The sequence below is a fragment of the Myotis lucifugus genome, unplaced genomic scaffold, assembly GCF_000147115.1.
Source record: "Myotis lucifugus unplaced genomic scaffold, Myoluc2.0 scaffold_66, whole genome shotgun sequence".
NCBI lineage: Eukaryota > Metazoa > Chordata > Mammalia > Chiroptera > Vespertilionidae > Myotis > Myotis lucifugus.
Window position 1 is genome coordinate 2,821,358 of NW_005871114.1, and position 18,760 is coordinate 2,840,117.

General features: G+C 39.1%; 1 protein-coding gene across 3 annotated transcripts in view; it reads right to left on the bottom strand.

Moving 5' to 3' along the window:
- The window catches only part of CC2D2B (coiled-coil and C2 domain containing 2B), a 61,348-nt gene that overhangs the window by 14,959 nt on the left and 27,629 nt on the right, over positions 1-18,760 (bottom strand). For 2 of the 3 annotated variants that reach the window (XM_014456982.2, XM_006090046.3), the window contains exons 1-3: positions 7,001-7,021; positions 5,343-5,441; positions 2,698-2,895 (exon numbers count right to left, since the gene is read on the bottom strand). In XM_014456982.2, the coding sequence (XP_014312468.1) occupies positions 2,698-2,895; positions 5,343-5,441; positions 7,001-7,021 (318 nt within the window). Of the gene's footprint in view, positions 1-2,697; positions 2,896-3,068; positions 3,252-5,342; positions 5,442-7,000; positions 7,098-9,338; positions 9,449-11,107; positions 11,109-11,280; positions 11,377-12,840; positions 13,012-14,543; positions 14,636-15,356; positions 15,450-16,403; positions 16,608-18,078; positions 18,218-18,760 lie in introns of those variants that run through there. The other variant, XM_023754925.1, reaches the window with a different exon arrangement.

Here is an 18,760-nt window from a genome sequence, read left to right on the forward strand (position 1 = left end):
TATCCTTGAGTAAGGATTAACAAAAATAAATAAATAAAAGCACACACAAATATTGTCTTTGCAGTAAGTCTAAGAGCACTCCTTGGACTTTGGGTGTCAGGAAACATAGGTAGGAAGAAACTCAGGATGGAAAAGCAGAGTGTAATAAAAGGCAACCTAAATTAGAAATTTTATTTTAGCTTAAAGAGTCCAGCTAAAGGAGTTTTATACTGGTCAAACAAATATTCTGAGGAGAGCCAATTGACTCAATCCAACCAGAATAAACAAAAGGTGTGATTTTTCATACACGCCTTTTAATCAAAGCTTACTTTTTTCTTAAAGGGGAGACTTATACTTCTGACTTCTTATTTTCCTTTCTCAAAGTGGAAGAAGCTATATCCTCTTCATTTTATATAAAATTAAATGTTGAATATATTTCTCTTTTGTCAGCTGGTAAATAGATGGGCATAAGTCACAAGGGGGTGGGGTGGAAAGTGTTATGTTGGCAGTTTATATAGAACTAGAGGCCCAGTGCACAAAAATTTGTGCACTCGGGGGGGGGGGGAAGGGGGGGTCCCTCAGCCCGGCCTGTGCCCTCTCGCAGTCTGGGACCCCTTGGGAGATAACGACCTGCTGGCTTAGGCCTGCTCCTGGGTAGCAGAGGGCAGGCCCAATCCCTAGGTGCAGCCCCTGGTCGGGCTCAGAGCAGGGCTGACTGGGGAGTTGGGGCGCCGCCCCCTGTCACTCACAGAGCAGGGCCAATCAGGGGGTTGGGGCGCTGACCCCTGTCCCTCACAGAGCAGGGCCCATCAGGGGGGTTGGGGATCCGTACCCTGTCACACACAGAGCAGGGCCCATCAGGGGGTTGGGGAGCTCCCCCCTGTCACGCACAGAGTAGGGCCGGTAAGGGAGTTGCGGCACCACCCCCTGTCACACACAGAGTAGGGCAAATCAGGGGGTTGGGGCACTGCACCCTGTCACACTCAGGGCAGGGCCAATGGGGAGGTTATGGCTCTACCCTGTCACACACAGAGCAGGGCCCATTGGGGCAGGGGGGGGTTGGGGCGCCACACCCTGTCACACACAGAGCAGGGCCGATCAGGGGATTGGGGAGCTCCCCCCTATCAGGCACAGAGCAGGGCCCGTGGGGGGTGGGGTGGGTTGGGGCGCCACACCCTGTCAAACACAGAGCCGCAGGGCGATCAGGGGGTTGGGGAGCTCCCCCCTATCAGGCACAGAGCAGGGCTGATCAGGGGGTTGGGGCGCCTTCCCCTGTCACGAACAGAGCAGGGCAGATAGGGAGGTTGTGGCCCCACCCCCTGTAACACACAGAGCCGCAGGGCGATCAGGGTGTTTGGGTGCTGCCCCCTGTCATGCTGATCCCGGTGCCGGGAGCTTCGCTGCTCCGCTGATCCCGGTGCCGGGAGGCATATTACCCTTTTACTATATAGAATAGAGGCCTGGTGCACGGGTGGGGGCCGGCTGGTTTGCCCTGAAGGGTGTCCTGGATCAGGGTGGGGGTCCCCACTGGGGTCCTGGCCAGTCTGGGTGAGGGGCTGAGGGCTGTTTTCCCGCTGGCAAGTGACTAAAGCTTCCAACCGCTCCTTGTTTTCTTTCTTTTTTTTATTTTTTATTCTGGGCCAGCTTTAGTTCTGAGGCCTCGCTGCTGAAAACATGGATACAATGTTTCGGTCCGGCTGGGTTTCAGTCCCGCAGGTTTCTGGAGTTTTGTTTAGCTTCTTATTTGCAACATAGTATATAGTTGCTTAGAGTTGTAGCTCAGAGGCCGGCAAGTGAGGCGGGGAACGTTGGAGTCCGCAGCAAGCAAGCCTCCCTGCTCGCTTCAGTGCCTGGCTGCCAGCCGCCATCTTGGCTGACAGTTAATTTGCATCTACTCACTGATTAGCCAATGAAAAGGGTAGCGGTCGTACGCCAATTACCATGTTTCTCTTTTATTAGTGTAGATAATATAGTTTTCTTCATTCCCACAAACAATGAGAAGCAATCCTTAGAAGAACACTATCCCTTTCGGTACATAACTTTTTATTTTGCCTCGAAGTCAAAGAAATTTTTGTGTCATTTTTCCAAGTTTGATAGGAAAGTTGTGAAGCCAGTATGGTCACGTGAAGTGGTGTAGCAACAGTGCCCCTCTAGTCCAAGTGGGCAGAAATGAAGGGGGGCAGAGAGGTCTTCCATCTGGGGCTCAGGAGGACACATTGCAACATAGATGGTTTTTCTCTTATGAGCTATCTTTGGGGTTTTTGTGTTGTTCTTTTTTTTACATATTTTTATTGATTTTAGAAAGAAAGGGAGAGGGAGAGAGAGAAACATCAATGATGTGAGAGGATCATTAATTGGCTGCCTCCTACACACTGCACACTGGGAATCGAGCCTGCAACCCAGGCATGTGCCCTGACCAGGAATTGACTCCTGGTTCATAGGTCGATGCTCAACCACTGAACCATAATGGCTGGGCTGAAACTGTCTTTGAAGGCAAAACAATTTTAGTAACAAACTTATCCTAAAAATTAATATTAAAAAATAAACAAGTTAAAAAATATAAATTTGGAGTGATAAAAATACCTAAAATTTACTCTGGAGATGGTTGCACAATTCTGGGAAGATACTAAAAATCATTGAATTGAACACTTTAGATGGGTTAATTATATGGTACGTGATTTATATCTTAATAAAACGACTAAAATAAATATAACTTACAAGTGTTGCATTGGAATCACGAAGAAATATATCCAGGAGTTGTTGAGGTGGATTTAATGCCTTGATATATCTTGTTACTAAGATTTGTATCCCGTCATGATTAAAAACAGTTGTTGTGATTCTTCGGTTGGGAAATACTGCCTTACAATTTTTTGCAAAAATGTGTGCTCTCTCCAAAACATCTATTTGATCTGAAAACTAAAATCAAGTTTAAAATATTTCAATATTGTACCATACATATTGTTCCCACAGGGAAATATTAAGAACCAATATTTGTTTTTTTGCTAGCTTTGAAATTATTGTTATTGGTTTTTTAAATACTTTACGCTTCTTTGATAGTATATGTAAAAATAATTCAAAGTAAAACATACCTTGTCTAGTTCTGGATTACAGGTGACATATGATATTTGAGGTTCAATGGTAGCAAAAATATTTAAAAAGGTACATTCTTTTAAATTCTGCACATTATGATCTTCTTTAGGAGATGTAGAAGTCTTACTCCAAGTATACCCAAGCAAAACTGGTGGAATGTTTACTTGGAATGTTCCATTAATCTGAAAGGATATATCAATATAATAGATTCTGCACGATGAAAATAAACACCAGTCAAATATACTATAGCCCAGCTCAGTCTTCTCCACAGGAGGAAACAGGCTTGCATGGGTATGTGCTGGTTCTACTAATATGTACTTGTACAAGGATGATCAGGTTCTCCATGGCGATCTGTTCACGGACACCCTTGACATTCTGGGTCCCAGTCTAGTATGTACTATGCAAAGAGGGCAGGAGTAAGAAAGGGATGAAATGAGGAAGTTACTGTATCAGAGTATTAAAAACTCTAAAAAAAATCTAATTCAGGCTCAGAGAAAATGCTAAAAGACAATGTTACATTTTTCATTGGGTCTAGAAAGAGAAAAAACCTATAGGTCCACAGGAGGAGGGTGTGTGTGTATGTGTGTGTGTGTATAGAGGAGCTAATTTACAATCATAATAACTAATAATCATAGTTAATAGTTATTGAGCACTTACTATGTGCAAGGCACTGTGCCAAGTGTTTGATATAGATGACATCATTCAATGAGATAGATACAGCTCTTCTATTTTGTAGATAAGGAAACGGAGGCCCAAAGAATTTACGTCACTTATTTAAGATCACAACACAACTGATGAGTAATAGAGCCAGGAATACAACTCAGGTTTGTCCACCTTTGAAGCTCACATTCTGAACCACCTCTCTATCCTGGAGTCTGGCCTGAGACTGAGAAACATCTGCAGGGATTTATGAGTGTAGGAAGCCATGTTCCTCCCAATAACTTAAATCTCTGTTGCTCTTTATCTGCAGCATAAATTTGCAGCATGCTCCCTCGTATTATGCAGACATTTCTTCTCTCCTCCCTAACATCCATTCTCTTCTCCTTTCTTACCAACAGTTCTAGGTGGCAACATGACAAGTGGTCAAGTCACATCAACAAAATAAAGAAGTCTGCCAGGATTTTCTGGTGAAGCGTCTGTTTTACTAATACGGGCACTGCCACTTCGTGCTTCACCCTGACTCCTGTCTGCATCATGAATATGAGGCTGGAGGTGCAGTGAACGATCTGCAGTTATAAGGATGCAAGCCACATGATAAGGACAGTGGAACAGAAACACAAAAGCAACTTGGATTCTTGAGCTGCTGCTCTGACACCTAGACTTCTTTTTGGGCGAAATAAATAGACCCGTTACATCAGCCACTGTTAGGTTTTCTGTGGCATAGGATCACACATAATTAATACACATAGAAATCCTTGAGTCAAATGCCCTTGTTTGCTTGACAAACTCATTTTTAGGACTCGCTTCAAAAGTTATCTCCTCTGTAAATACTCCCCTGATCTTTCATTCTCCTCCTCATTCTCCTCTTACCCACCCGACCCCTCTGAACAACCCCTTCTTCCTGCTCCAAACCAGAAAGAGTAAGGTGCTCCCTACTGTCTCATTGTACCTATCTCATGCCCCTACCAAAGCCCTACGGCAGTATCAGGTTGTACTGAAATGTTAGTTTTCTTCTATAGACAGTGAACTCCACTAAGATAGAGAAATCATTTCTGAATCTTCTATATCTTGCATAGCTCTGTAAGTAAGTAACAGAGCTCCAAACAGAGTCTAGGCTGGAGTTTTTATATTTTGCTGGTCAGGTAGGCATATTCTTGCTACATAACCCATCAGCAGGGCCCTCTGGGAATATAACAGAGACACCTACCAAGCATCAGTCTCACCATTAATGATACACAATGCTGCGGAACTGAAGCTCCTGGAACCCATGCTTACAAAGCAGCAGCACTGATCAGAACATTTGTGAATCTGGTCCTATAAAACTATTACATGCAAATATATGTTGCTTTAAGACCTAAGGCTAGCTGTCCCAGTCTTTATCAATACACTCTTTAAAGCTTTAAGAAATAAATTTGTGTCTTCTGTTCTAGAGACAGTTAAAACTTTCACACACTCCAACACCCCAATGGCTCTCAAATACAAGATCACTTTAACTGACCTAACAACCTGCCAATCACAGAATCTGATTCCCACTCCCCACCCCCCATCAGTAAATGTTTCTATTGGTGAGAGGTAAAAACTTAGAAAATTAGCAAACAATCATTTTCTATTACCTCAGATTGTTGCAGAAGAGCAGAGAAAGGGAAGACAATGGATCCAAGCCAATTCTTTCTTACATATGAATGACCACTGCAGCTCCTGAAACAGTGATCCTGTTAAAATATTTTATATGATGTGATGAATAATTCAAAAACTTGTAAGTATAAATCATTCTCTTTCTTTTAAAAAATCAAACAAAGAGTAAATAGAAAAGATCTTTTTCTCACTTTTTGCTTTCTTTAAAAATTAAAGCAAAATAATGACCTGTTGTGGAGTTTATGACATATATATGGCTATTTACATTTTTAATGCAATATTTTTATTATAATAGATATACTCAGGGCAGCAAACTTAAAAAAAAATTCACTAAAGAATATAAAAAAATTGAGGGTGGTGACCTGCAGGAGGCAGCAATCCTGGTTGGCATTAGTGTGAACATCTTCATACTGAATGGGAGGCTGCAACTCCCTCATGCACTTGCTCTTTAATCTAGGGGACTGTTTTTGAACTTGAAGTTGAATTCAGAGAGGAAGGGAGAGGGAGAGAGATAGAAACATCAATGATGAGAGAGAATTATTGATTGGCTACCTCCTGCACGTGCCCTACTGGGGATTGAGCCCGAAACCCAGGCATATGCCCTGACCGGGAATCAAACCATCACCTCCTGGTTCATAGGTCAATGCTCAACCAATGAGCCACACTGGCTGGGCTGTCATATATTAATTGATCAAAAAGGCATGAGTTTATTTCTGGGCTCTCTATTCTGTTCCATTGATCTATACTGTATGTCTGTTCTTATGCCAGTACCATGCTGTTTTGATTACTATGGCCTGTAGTATAATTTGATATCAGGTAGCATGATTCCTCCAACTTTGTTCTTCTTTCTCAAGATTGCTGTGGCTATTCTGGGTCTTTTGTGGTTCCATATAAATTTTTGGACTATTAATTCTAGTTCTGTGAAATATGCCATTGGCATCTTGATAGGAATTGCATCAAGATCTGCTTCAACTTCTCTGAGCCTAATCCCCAATCCCTCCATGTAGAATTAATTGCTCCTTCAATAGTGTTGCCATATAATTTTCTAGACATTTATATTCAAGTATTTAATCAGAGCCCCAAGAGAGAGGGTATAATGGATATGCATCTTTATACTTTTAGTGTCAACTTCAGTAGGATGGAAATTAACATTTATTTTAGAGCTTGCTATGGTACTAGGCACAGTGTTAGGAACTTTCTGATATCTATGAGGAAGACATTCATAACTTTTAATGTCAGATTGAAGAGAACTGGGTTTTAGGAATCATTTGCTATTTTTTATAGAAGGGGTATATTTTCTTTGATCAGATGGTGGAAAATATATAACCCATTTTTGCTTATCTTTCTATCTTGGCTACCAGGAAGCTCACATTTTAATGTAATGTTCAATTGCAGAAATCTACTTCTCCCAAATTCTTGTTACATTTATCCCTTTTCCTTCTATATATGGTTTGTGATCTGTTATTTTTGAACTGTCTTGTCATATGTCTGATTTTATTCCAAGCTGCTCTAAATACTTTTTAGAAATGTTAGAAATAAATATTGCATCTAAAAGCAAATTTACAAATATGTTACTAGACTTCATTCAGTCAGAACTTAGAATTATTTCAGCATAATTATAATTGTTGTACTTTACCTCATGTTTTTCAAAAATCATTTCATCAAAAATGTTGATATATATATTATCTTTTATTTTAGATAAACTTGAGAAGCTATAATCATGTCCTGGTGAGCTATAAATAAGAAAAACTTATTTAGATGCTTAATTTATTTTATAAGAGCATTATTCATAAAGTACTATTAAATCACCTGTGTTCTTTTCTGTTATAACATGTAAACTAAGAAAAAACTATGTGCTTTTAAGACATCTGCTATCTTCATTAAAGCCAGTACATGCTTTGTTATTTATCTTTTTTATCTCTTAAAGTAACTGAGTGAAGAATAAAAATGTTGAAATGTCAAGCAGAAAGACTTCCTAGTAGAGGCATCCACTGCAAACAAATTATCTGAAGTATGGTGCATTAAGATTTTCCAACTAGCCCTGGTGGGGTGGCTCAGTTGGAGCATTGTCCCATACACCAAAAAGTTTGCAGGTTTGATCCCCAATTGGGGCACGTACAGGAGGTAACTGATCTCTCTCTCTCTCTCTCTCTCTCTCTCTCATCTCTCTCTCTCTCTCTCCCCTAAGCTTATTCCCTTTCCCATATTTATTTTCTCCAACCAGAAACTGGGATAGTGGGGTGCATTTAATTTTTCAAACTGTCTGCGGATGGCTTACTTGATTGGAGAAATTTTTGGAGGTAGCTGAAAGAATAATGTAGTATATCACAAGCACTGAACTTTCACTATCAGCTCCAGCCTATACATCAAATCTCAAACTTCTAACAGCTCAGAGAAGTTAAATAACTTGCTCAAGCTAATGTCATCAGCAAGTGACAGAGCCCTCATCTGAACCCAATTAACTGCCTCAAAGGCCAGGATCTTTTCACGATACCAACTGCCACTGACATTATTTGTTGAAGCTTGTTGCTTAAGAAAACAGCTACTATTTCAAAGGATCTCCAATAGCTTGTATAACTTTCTGAGACCTACAGATACACTGACAACTGGAAAATGTTCATTGAGTTTAGAGAATAATTTTAAAGTTGAATGTTCCTTATATTTCTAAGTGATAAGCTGACTTCCTTACCCTGCTCCTTCAAGAGTTTCCTTTCATGTTGCAACATCTAAGACAGGGTAGAAAAGGCAATGCATACTTATTATACTACTAGAGGCCCGGTGCACGAAATTGGTGCATGGGTAGGGTCCCTGGGCATGGCCTTCCTTCCCCCGGCTGCTGGCTGCCAGCTGCCAGCTGCCAGCTGGGGCCTTCCTTCGTTCCATACCACCCCCTGGTGGTCAGCGCACATCATAGCGAGTGGTCGAACTTCCATTGGTCAAACTCCCGAGGGGACAATTTGCATATTAGCCTTTTATTATATAAGATATTAGCAGAAGAGATGATAACTGTCATCCTCAAGACACTTTGGAGTGTGTCAACTTAGTATGTCCTTTAAATCACTCAAGTCCTACACTATCTTGCATTTTGTATTCTATTCAAACTTTCCTCAAATTTCACAATTTCTCCTCCAAAGTAGAGCTCACAAGGCTAATTACTATTTATTTATTATTACTATCTACCCCATTTGTACATGATTTTTATTCATTAAAATGTCATGTGGAGAAGAGAATGGAGTATCTGAGGCAATGAATAATGGTAGTTGAATGGCTTTGGCTTAGCTGAACCCTCTGATCTACCTTGTTGTGCTCTAAATGTGTTCTTGGCTTATTTCACTGCTATAATTTCAAGAATGCAACTACTCTACAGCATTTACGTATAAGATTATCTTATTGACTATTTCATGTTATCCTAAATCTATTTATTTAATACAGTATATTTCTTCTAACTCTAATGTCTAATACACAAATATTTCTACATTACAACCAAATTTTATACCTTTACAAACTTTTAAACCAAAATATACTTTTATATACTAATTACTTAACATAATATTATACAATATAATATATTTATTTCCCTTTCAATTAATACTCCCTTTCACATTCAAACAGTAAGAAAGGTCAGGTAAACAGATATCAGACACAAGGCATAAATACCTAATTTATAGTTTTTACCTCTGGAGGGAGAGAAGGAAGATATAATTAGTAATTGGCATAGAGAAGCCTTCAAAAATATTGGCAATATCTACTTTTTAAGATGGAAGGTAGATATACAGGTGTTCATTTTATCATTTTTCCTGAGAACTTATATTTATATATACATCATATATATTAATATCTATGTAAGAGATATTTCATTATTTAAAAGCCTAAAAAGCAAAGCTTATCTCAACCATTATTTTTAATAAATGGCTCAAAAATAATTATTTATTGTTCTTTTTTTAGGAGCTAAGAAAAAATGGACTCCAACTTACACAAAATCTACTTTAATTTCCTCATTCCAGCATGGATGAGATCCACTTGCAGTACTGGTTTGGTATACAGTGTGTTGAAAGGAAACTTCCACAAAAGGGTGTACAGTATCCTGAAATACATAATAAACAATGACTAGATTTTTGTACTATTTTATATAGTTGATAAAAGATAAAAAGCTAAGGAATTACTTGGTTGCTGGTTGAAAACTGGATGCTTACTTATTCTAGTGTTTCAGATAACTATTATTCACTCATTCACTTACTAATCATTTATTGGTCCTATTTAATATAGATACTTTTCTAAGATAAATAGCCAGTATGGCTGGGTGGTTAGAGTGTCAGCCCACACATGGAGGGTCTCAGGTTCCATTCCCAGTCAAGGACACATGCCTGGGTTGCAGGTTCAATCCCCATCCCCAGTCAGAGTGCGTGTAGAAGGCAACCAATCAATGTCTCTCTCCCACAATAGTCTCTCTCTCCCCCTTCCTTCCTCCCTCCTTCCCTTCCTTCTACTCTCTTTAAAAAAAATCAATGGAAAAAATTTCCTCGGGTGAGAATTAACAAAAAAAGATAAATGGAACTTTGCTTTATAGATTTTATAGCTTACTAGAGGCCCGGTGCATGAAATTCGTGCACTCAGGAGCGGGGGGGTCCCTTATCCTGGCCTGTGCCCTCTTGCAGTCCGAGAGCCTTTGGGGGATGTCGGACTGACAGTTAGGGAGCGGGCCTAAGCCATCAGTTGGACATCCTTAGTGCTGCCTCAGAGGTGGGAGAGGGTCCCGCCACCACCGCTGCACTTACCATCCGTGAGCCTGGCTTCTGGCTGAGTGGTGCTCCCCCTGCAGGAGCACACTGACCACCAGGGGGAAGCTCCTGCATTAAGCATCTGCCCCCTGGTAGTCAGTGCATGTCATAGCGACCGGTCGTTCCGCCATCAAGCCAAAACCAGCTCTCCGACATCCTCCAAGGGTCCCATATTGCGTGAGGGTGCAGGCCAGGCTGAGGGATCTCACTGGTGCACCATCGGGGCTGGGGAGATGCGGGAGGTTGGCCGGCTGGGGAGGGACCGCAGGAGGGCCAGTCCGGCCTGTCTCACTCAGTCCTGATCAGCTGGCCCCCAGCAGCAAGTAAACCTACTGGTCAGAGCATCTGCCCCCTGATGGTCAGTGCATGTCATAGCGACTGGTTGACTAGCTGACTGACTGCCCCCTGATGGTCAGGGCATGTCATAGCAACTGGTTGACTAGTTGACTGTCTGCCCCCTGATGGTCAGTGCATGTCATAGTGAGCAGTTGAGCGGCCTTAGCATATCATTAGCATATTATGCTTTGATTGGTTGAACAGCCAACTGGACGACTGGACACTTAGCATATTAGGCTTTTACTATATAAGATTAGGGGAAATAAACAGGTAAATAAATAATTGCAATGAAATGTGAGAAATAAAATAAAAATATATTCCAGGTATAATAGTTACTCAGGAGAGGGCATGATTAAATTTCTGGGGGTGAGGACAGGAGCTTCACAGAGAAAACACTGCTTGAGCCTGAGCTTAGACACATTAAGCAGTGATGTGGCCAATAATACTGAGCTGGGTGGAGGCCACTGCAGGCTAATGAAAGGGCATGTACATAGGCTTTCTAGAACAGGTGGTAGTCTGATACTGCTGTTGGGTGGAAAGAGATGGGATTTGGCTGACTTGTAGGTAAGGGCCACATCATTACAGATTTTTGTAGGCATTCTAAGGAGCTTGTACTGTATTCTAAAGACCCTGAGAGCAGGGGAGCAAGGAATGAAAGGGTTAGAATTACATTTTATAAAGAGTATCTTCATTGTGTTATGGAAAGTAAACTGGAATCCCAACAGATTAGAGACAGAGAAACCAGTAGCAATTCAGGGCAAGCCATTGGAACTACACTTTATAAAAGTACTAAATACTTAACTCATATAAGATCTCTTCTGAGGCCACTGATTTGATTGTTTCTTTATGTCTGAGGCAAGATATGGATGATATCAGAGAAGTAGATATATCCAAGGGCCTTCTAGAAAAACAATAGAGAGATATCAGTTAGTTTTGGTGGGAGTAGCAGATTTTTGCCTATGCTTATGGACACATATAATCCAGTTACCTGGATTTGACAGTTTGCTTTGATATTCAGATCATAGGTGGTTAGAGCTAAATCCCTGATAATGGCTGCTCTAAAGGAGCGGCTCCTAAATGCTGAAAAATGGACTGGATCCAGTCTATGATAAAGTTTTCCTCAGCAAAAGGAGAAAAATAAGACAAATGATACGTCAAGATGATATCCTTCCTTATTTTTGGTGTTGCAACATTCTTTCTTTTACGAATTGATGATTATAGGAAATGGTGATGATGTTATGATGTGATTTTACAAGCAGCCTTTGAAATGTGCATTGTTTTGAGAATATCAATTCTATAAATAAATAAGGTTGAATATAAAAATAGGCAAAACATAAAGAGTTTTTAACTATAGATTAGTAGCTTGTTAGTTTATACTTGTTGTTCATATGCAAAATTCATAGGATGGGGTAAACATGAGATAAGCAAGTAGAGTGTAGAGCAAGCATGTCAAACTCAGGGCTAACACAGGCCAAATAAACAAGGTTTAAGTTTATGTAGGCTGCAAAAAACCAAAAGCTTCAATTTTCATAGAAATGTAGGTTTATTTCGATAGAAATATGCTGAATACAAAGGGCTGAAATAAATGAGTAATCGTTAACATAAAATAATAGAACACTTTAATAAAAATTAATATTTTTTTTCTTGAACATTAACTTACCAGACACTGAATAACTGCACAACTTTATATTGGCTGGGCCGCAAAAATATTCGTTGTGGGCCGCATGCGGCCCATGAGTTTGACATGCTTGGTGTAGAGCATATATGTGTGAAATATTGATAGAGAGGTATACTTAATATTCCTGAGGTACCTGGGTACTAAATAGCCACATACGAACCACACACCAGATTAAATAGATAAGAGGCACTCAATATTCAGGATGCCTTACTTTGGTATCGCTCAATTGTGATACCCACTCTGGCCCCACATATCCTCTACACCAGAAACACAAATAAAGCCCCTGAGCACCTGCAGAAAAGATGGGTAAGACCTGATTTTTGCAGAAGTCATCTAATATGACAAGTCTAAAACAGACTCTACTCTCTCCAGTGTTTTAATTCCAATACTGAGAGGGGCCAGTGGCAGAGAATAGTGTAGTTGGCAACAGTGGCTTCCCAACTCTTCACAATAGGGAATAGAGATAAAAGGCAAGATATACTTTGGGCATCTCAAACTTGTAAAAACTCTTATTAATACATGGCAATGACAATAAGCTTGCCTATCCAAATGAAGACAAACTTTCACTCAGTTTCTGTATATGGAGCATTAATAAAGTGCAAAGATATGCTAATTGGACAGTGTGGAAATTTACATTTAATACAGATCTTATGTAACCTTAAAAATTGGTGCATATGGCCTTACCTGTGAACTGTTGTTTTCCTGCTGGGAATATTATAAGCCCTCAGGATTCTGACAAGAATCTTAATATCTCCATCACAGATCGTCTGTGCTGCCACTTTTTTCCTTTCTTTCCTCTGAGGCTTTAACTTTCTTTGTCGTTCAACAAGCTTACAAATTGCATGCGTCAACTGGCTAAAGAGTAAACGTGATCAGCCACATATATACAAGATAACTTAGTTTTAAAAGATATCCATTTTTTAAATTAATTATTGTAAATAAAACCATTATTGTAAGCCATATTTTCTCCATTGTGGAGAGGAGACAGTTGTTTTAAACTCAAGGAAGAAATCATTTTCTGAGCATAGAGGAGATGTTATGTTCACTCTTATGTTAAGAGGGAATGTGATTGCTCCATGCCCTTTGGGTACATGACCCAACAAGGGACAAGGGCAGGATAGGTAATTCCATGAAACATGATATTCTTTCAGAATTTATTTTTATTTTTTTTTTTTAAAGAATCATTCTCTTAAAAGTGGTTAGAAACTCAGCTTTTCTACATGAATCTGAAAGAGTAGTTACATATGCTGTCAGCCCTGGTAACAAATCCATGAAATTATAGCTCTATGGTCACACCCATTTCCCCCAAAGACTGAAAATAAAACACAATAGATTTCAGCATCCTAAACCAATGAACCCCTTATTGGTAATACCATGAACCTGCAAGTGGCCCCAGTGTGGTTTCCCAGAAGCATTTCTACTCCTGTTGCTGCCCCCGAGTTTCACAGATGGGACAGTATGAGATTGAATTGCTCCAGCCAAAGACCCCCCTGTGGATCACAGCGCTCTTGTAGGGCTGAGGACTCACAGTTTTGAAAGGGATAGGTTATAAGCTTAGTGTGTGGTACCACCAGCAAGGACTTTTCACTAGCAGTCTCAGGACAGGAAAATCTTAGGGCAAAATAGGTTTGAAACATAAGTATTTCTTTTCTTTCTTGAGCTAAAAACCATCAATAAGGAGAGCATTAAAAACTAAAATACTGCCCTGGCCGATTTGGCTCAGTGGATGGCACATCGGCCTGCGGACTAAAGGGTCCTGGGTTCGATTCCGGTCAAGGGCACATGCCTGGGTTGCGGGCTTAATCCCCAATAGGGGGTGTGCAGAAGGCAGCCAATCAATGGTTCTCTCTTATCGTTGATGTTTCTATCTCTCTCTCCCTCTTCCTTCCTCTCTGAAATCAATAAAAGTATGTTTAAAAAAAAAAGCTATAACATTAAAAAAAACTAAAATACTATACAATTGAAAATACATATCGTATCGTTATGTCAAGAATGCCATATTAAAATGACCAAATATATTTTAAGTCACCATATTTCATTTCATGTTCTTTTTAAAAAAATATATTTTGTTGCTTTTTACAGAGAGGAAGGGAGAGGGATAGAGAGTTAGAAACATCAATGAGAGAGAAATATTGATCAGCTGCCTCCTGCACACCCCCTACTGGGGATGTGCCTGCAACCAAGTTACATGCCCTTGACCAGAATCGAACCTGGGACCCTTCAGTCCACAGGCCGACGCTCTATCCACTGAGCCAAACCGGTTAGGGCATAACTGCATCTTTTGATATGTAACTTATTAGTATAAATGTAGAGATCTTATTAGAGGATTTTGAAGGTATTAACTTAAAGCTTTAGATTTCTTACTTAATAATAATTTTTATATGTACCTTGTAGATACAATTTCTTCATAATCAGCTACAATATCTGATAAGTTAAATTTGCTAACTTTGACAATTCTTTTCATTACCATCTTTCTCATCTACAAAAAAAAATTAGAATTTAAGAAATGCATAGTTTATAATTTAAGATAAACTATTTACAATACTACTGGTGCCACTATTTTTTCACCCCTTAATTTGTGCAAGCAATAAATGGTAAGGGGGATTAGATAAGTGAAAATATGGTTCTGCTTGTTTCCATTATTAAAATCATTCCTACTCTCACATTCATGTCACACCAAAGCAAGTGTGTGTGTTTTTCTACTTTTTTGTCCTTCCATAACCCTTTCATGTCATCTTAAACTCTGTTCTTATCTCTTTTTACACCTATCCTAGCCCAATTTAAGCTCCTTCCTCCCTTTGTCCCCTGAACTGCTGTGATACTACCACATTACTAGTAAAAGTAAAGATTCTGGCAAAATGCTGGTGTATTTCTCAAAATGAACTTTCAGGGTCAAAAAGAGTTCAAAGTTGTTAATGTTCATGTTTAAGTAGAAAAGGTTAGGATATGCACTAATAATGAGTTTGCTGTCCATTGCATCAACAATGTAGATCAACAGTGTACATTTACAGATGGTATGTAGCTAACTCTGAAAAGGAAGTGAACAGAACAGAAAACCCGTCACTGATCAGAAAGAGGTGATGAGTAAGTAGATTTGTCTGTCTGACTCTCTGGGAAGCCCATAGTACCAAACATCCAGCAGACCAGTTTTCATAGGAGTAAATGCAAACATATTGTTAATATTATTTTGCAGTTGTTACCTTTTTCAGAAAATTGACAGAACTAATCCTTTGGGCGGTAATAGAATTCACATCTGAAAAGGACATATCCTTCTCTACCTGACTTTCATATTCCTAAACAGAGAATTAAGTTAGTTTCACTTCTTGGATGTCATAGTTCAGATATGACATGCTGCAATAAAATGTTAACTATTTATTTCAGTTCATGTGTGGGAGACATTGGCAACATTCTGGCATTAAAAGAGGAAAACATTTCTTTCAGATTCTCCCACTGATAATTAGCTAAAAACAGTTTCTATTTTGTTTGCTTCTAGGATGTGGTCCCTTCATCTTTTAAAAAAGAGTAATGATTGAGAAAAATTTGACATTATGAAAATGTGAAGATGATTAATAAATATTCTATAAATATGCTATGGTTATTACAATTGGTTCTTTCTACAGGAATTAGCTCTTACAATCCGCTATCTTAAGACTAGTGATTGTTTAACAACCAGTTATCTGGAAGTGGGGGGGAGCCCCAATTTGTAGCAAGTGCTGATTTATGGTGTAAATATTTCCCCAGCAACCAAATTAAACAAATTTAAAGCAGCCAACATGAAGTCACTGAAGGTGGAGTTGGAAAAAGGTGCACATTAGGCTCTGACAGCTGGTGATGGCCGGCTCCCGCACACCACTCCCACATAGCTTAAGACTAAGTCCCCACACCCCCATTTTAAAGTTCCTGAAATTGAGGTGCACTTTATAATCAATGTGTACATTTAATGTGGTAGTGTTTCTTTCCCTTATATCCAAAAGTTTCTTTTAAATATGTGTTACATTTTACGATAGCAAAAATACAGTATTTACATAAATTTAGAATACACCTAAAGGATTTCGGCTTTGAAATACTTTGAACAACTAAGTTACAAAGTCAAGCTAAGGACTTTCTGGAATTAGGAGATCTGTACATTTTTAATGTTTAAAGAAAGGGGGGAGGTCTGTCTACTGGTTATCAGTTAAAAAAATTAAGACAGATTTAAAGCAGCAAAACATTAACTTATAAATTATACTCAAATAGAAACCACGTACCTGGAAGACTGAGTCTGGAATCTCTCTGTCATAAAGGGGTATTTGCTGCAGAGGGAAAATACCTAATTGTCCTGCATTTCTAAGCTGCAATAGCCGGAAACGTTTACTCTTTTTCATTTCCTCTTCAGAAACAAAACTTGATTCTTCTTGCAACTGTTCAAGACGAAAATACTTTGGGATATCCTTCCCTTTATGTTTCATGTACTGTAAAACATAAATAATAAAAGTCTTGACTTAATATATATTAATTTTTAATTAGAAATTTATTTCAACACATTTTAATGTATAAAAATGTCAAACCACTATATTGTAAACTGAAACTAATATAATATTGTATACTAATAACATTTAAATTTAAAAAATTAAACAATGGAGAAAGGGAGGCCTCTGCAATAAATCTTGTTGGAATAATTGTAAAGCCACATGCAAAAGAATGAAAACAGACTGCTTTCTGACGCCATACACAAAAATTAACTCAAATGGATTAAAGACTTGAATATAGGATCTGTGCTGAGTGAAATAAGGCAGACAGAGAAAGACAAAAGCCAGATGATTTCACTTTTATGTAGAATATGAGAGAAAATCACTATTTCTGTATGCCTGTGATCAATTCAGCACATCAGTTGAGAGGCTCTGATCTAGGGACACTTAATTGCAATAACCTATTTAAGCGCTGCTTTATTCAATAAATGCAAATGGGAGTACAGGGTACATGCAAGGAAGAGTGTTAGTTGCCATAAGAGAAATAAATATTTATTTGCTGTAGTCCCACAAGGAAGGATAAAACACAGTAATGACTACAGCATAAGGCAGAATGAAATTAGAACCATAACAGTTATAAAAAGAAAAAGAAAAAAGGTTAACAAGAGGGCAAGGAAAGAAGAGCATATGTTTAACTGAGGTTACCAAAGAAATGTTTATCAGATTTGGAGGATGGATAAGATAGCCTCTATGCGTGGCTTTCTAGGCAGAGGGAATAACATGAATAAAGGTGTGGAGAAAGCATTTTGGGGCACATCTATTCATATTTCTATGAACAATTCAGTTGGCTATAAGGAAGAGTAGGGGAAGTGAATATATAATGGAGTCTTTGAGGGAAGTAATGTGTCTGTAAGCCATCTTTATATACCTAGCATCTAATAATACAGCTGGCACTCCAGTAGACATGCAATAGATGCTAGTCTGAAGGTCAGCCAGTAGGATGTGCTGTGGGCTGCTTAGTGGCAAAGTACCAACCATTGGGCCTCAAGTAGCATTTCAGTGGCTGAATTTCTTATTGCCTTTATAATACTGTAAACTGGTTGTAAACTGTGTCTGTCCTGAGATTTACACTTACATGCCTCCTAATGCCTAGAAAAAATGTGCAGCAAACTATTTTTTAAATATATTTTTATTGATTTCAGAGAGGAAGGGAGAAGGAGAGGGAGACAGAAACATCAATGATGAGAATCATTGATCGGCTGCCTCGTGTAGGCCCCACACTGGGGATCGAGCCCACAACCCAGGCATGTGCCTTGACTGGGAATTGAACAGTGACCTCCTGGTTCATAGGTGGACTCCAAACCACTGAGCCATGCTGGCTGGGCACAAACTATTTTTAAATAGTTTAAAAGTAAAGGAGCCAGAGCTTAGAAAATAGAATATATTTCCAGAATTGATATTTGCTATAACTTACCATAATAAATTCCATTAAATCAGAATATTCTGGATTATTTGGGTCAATTCTGACTTCATTTGCCCATTCAAAAAGCTTCTGTGTATTAATGAGCCATGGAATTCCAGGATCGCCTCTTGCATCTACATTTCTTAACACACTAACACAGAGAAAAATATTTGTGAATGTGCATACAATATGCAGGTTATGTATTTGTTAGTATTTCCCCAGCATAGGGAACAGCGTTATAAATGCCCATTTCAGGTATTTAAACATAATACCTACCCATCCCCTACATTTAAGATAAAATAGAAGGTTTACATGTGATATCTCTTCTGGGTCTTCTGAGAATATTCTAACTTGTGTCATAGAGTTTTGATAAGTGTCCACCCCCCTCCCTTCAGTTGAGAGGCTCTGATCTAAGGAACCCTTCTGATCATAACCCTTAGGCTCTGACCTAAGTTTCACCTTAAGAGACAGTCAACTTCTTGAGGGTAAAGTGTCCACACTCTGTGTAGCAGCTAAAACATAGTAAATGCTAAATAATAACTGGTGCATATTGGATGTACTCTGCAAACCCTGAGCATAGTGACTTATTAAATATTTTCCTTCCATAGATGCACGGTATTGAGATGTAACCAAGATGTCTGCTTAAGAAAAATTAATAAAATCCATAGTATATAAGAATCTTTAGGTTACATTT